At 44.7% G+C, this 2500-nt stretch overlaps 1 protein-coding gene across 1 annotated transcript in view; it reads right to left on the reverse strand.

Moving 5' to 3' along the window:
- Window positions 1-2500, reverse strand: part of drd2a (dopamine receptor D2a) — a gene marked incomplete at both ends in the record, with an annotated part of 27702 nt that overhangs the window by 10681 nt on the left and 14521 nt on the right. The window contains 1 exon segment of the mRNA XM_080855571.1: window positions 2445-2500. This exon segment is cut by the window's right edge and continues 54 nt beyond it. Within this exon segment, the coding sequence (XP_080711697.1) occupies window positions 2445-2500 (56 nt within the window).

A 2500-nucleotide genomic window follows, 5' to 3' on the forward strand; every position in this document is an offset into this window, starting at 1 on the left:
TTCAGCCCTACGTATGTGGGATCTACAGGAATGAGCATTTCTGTGGATGAATGGATGAATTTGACATTTAGAGGTGCTGTAATAACCAGAGGTTTTGTCATATGAATGGATGAATATGGCATTCAATGGTGCTATAATAACCAGAGAGTGTTTCTGTGAATGAATGGATGAATATGGCATTCAATGTTGCTGTAGTAACCAGATAGTGTTTGTGTGGATGAATGGATGAATATGACATTCAGAGGTGCTGTAATAACCAGAGTGTTTGTGTGGATGAATGGATGAATATGACATTCAATGGTGCTGTAATGACCAGAGGTTTTGTCATATGAATGGATGAATATGGCATTCAGTGGTGCTGTAATAACCAGAGAGTGTTTGTGTGGATGAATGGATGAATATGGCATTCAGAGGTGCTGTAATAACCAGAGATTGTTTCTGTGGATGAATGGATGAATATGGCATTCAGAGGTGCTGTAGTAACCAGAGAGTGTTTCTGTGGATGAATGGATGAATATGACATTCAGAGGTGCTGTAATAACCAGAGATTGTTTCTGTGGATGAATGGATGAATATGGCATTCAGAGGTGCTGTAGTAACCAAAGATTGTTTCTGTGGATGAATGGATGAATATGGCATTCAATGTTGCTGTAGTAACCAGAGTGTTTCTGTGGATGAATGGATGAATATGGCATTCAATGTTGCTGTAGTAACCAGAGTGTTTCTGTGGATGAATGGATGAATATGGCATTCAATGTTGCTGTAGTAACCAGATAGTGTTTGTGTGGATGATTGGATGAATATGACATTCAGAGGTGCTGTAATAACCAGAGTGTTTGTGTGGATGAATGGATGAATATGACATTCAATGGTGCTGTAATGACCAGAGGTTTTGTCAAATGAATGGATGAATATGGCATTCAGTGGTGCTGTAATAACCAGAGAGTGTTTGTGTGGATGAATGGATGAATATGGCATTCAGAGGTGCTGTAATAACCAGAGATTGTTTCTGTGGATGAATGGATGAATATGGCATTCAGAGGTGCTGTAGTAACCAGATAGTGTTTCTGTGGATGAATGGATGAATATGGCATTCAATGGTGCTGTAGTAACCAGAGAGTGTTTCTGTGGATGAATGGATGAATATGGCATTCAATGTTGCTGTAGTAACCAGAGAGTGTTTCTGTGGATGAATGGATGAATATGGCATTCAGTGGAAGGCATGATGACGAAGGCACGATGAAGTGTGAGGACACACTCATGCATTTACAAACACAGGTGTTTACACACACACACACACACACACACACACACACACACACACACACACACACACACACACACACACACACACACACACACACACACACACACACACACACAGTTACCCTGTTGCATCTCTCTAAAAGCGCCTGCAGACAGTCAGGACTCCCACGCCTCTGGTGCCTCAGACAAGCATGACAACAGACAACATGACAACAGACAACATGGCCAACAGACACTGAACCACAGACAACATGGCCAACAGACAACATGACAACAGACAACATGGCCAACAGACACTGAACCACAGACAACATGGCCAACAGACAACATGACAACAGACAACATGTTCAACAGACACTGAACCACAGACAACATGACCAACAGACACTGAACCACAGACAACATGACCAACAGACACTGAGCCACAGACAACATGGCCAACAGACACTGAGCAACAGACAACATGGCCAACAGACAACATGACCAACAGACACTGAGCCACAGACAACATGGCCCACATACAATCAGCAACAGACACTGAGCCACAGACAACATGACACATTCTCTGCCTGAGGAGCACACTGATGTGTGTATCGACCGTCTACAGCCAGAGAGCGAAAGAAAAAGAGAGTGAGAGAGACAATTAACTTTCCCTCTGAAGCCAGAGATAGAGAGGGAGGGAGGAGGGAGAGAGAGGGAGGGAGGGAGGGAGACATAGAGACAGATGTAGAGGGATGCAGTGAGAGAGAGAAAGAGAGAGGCAAAGAGAGAGAGAGAGAGAGAGGGAGGGAGAGAGGGAGGGAGAGAGAAGGAGGGAGTAAGGGAGGGAAGGAGAAAGATAGATCGAAAGAGAGACAGGGAGAGAGAGAGAGAAAGAGAGAGGCATAGACAGAGAGAGAGAGAGGGAGGGAGAGAGAGGGAGGGAGAAAGAGAGATCGAAAGAGAGACAGGGAGAGAGAGAGAGAAAGAGAGAGGCAAAGAGAGAGAGAGAGAGAAAAGAATAACTCTTCTCGCTGAAGTGCGGGCTGACATTTGCAGGTTTTCTCCGTCTGATAAAGACCACGGCGTTATCACACACACACACACACACACACACACACACACACACACATACACACACACACACACACACACACAAATACACACACACACACACACGTTATCCCTGAGCCGCTCACCTGTCAATGCTGATGGCACACAGATTGAAGATGCTGGCCGTGCACATCATGACGTC

The sequence above is a fragment of the Sprattus sprattus genome (assembly GCF_963457725.1).
Source record: "Sprattus sprattus genome assembly, chromosome: 17".
Lineage (NCBI taxonomy): Eukaryota > Metazoa > Chordata > Actinopteri > Clupeiformes > Clupeidae > Sprattus > Sprattus sprattus.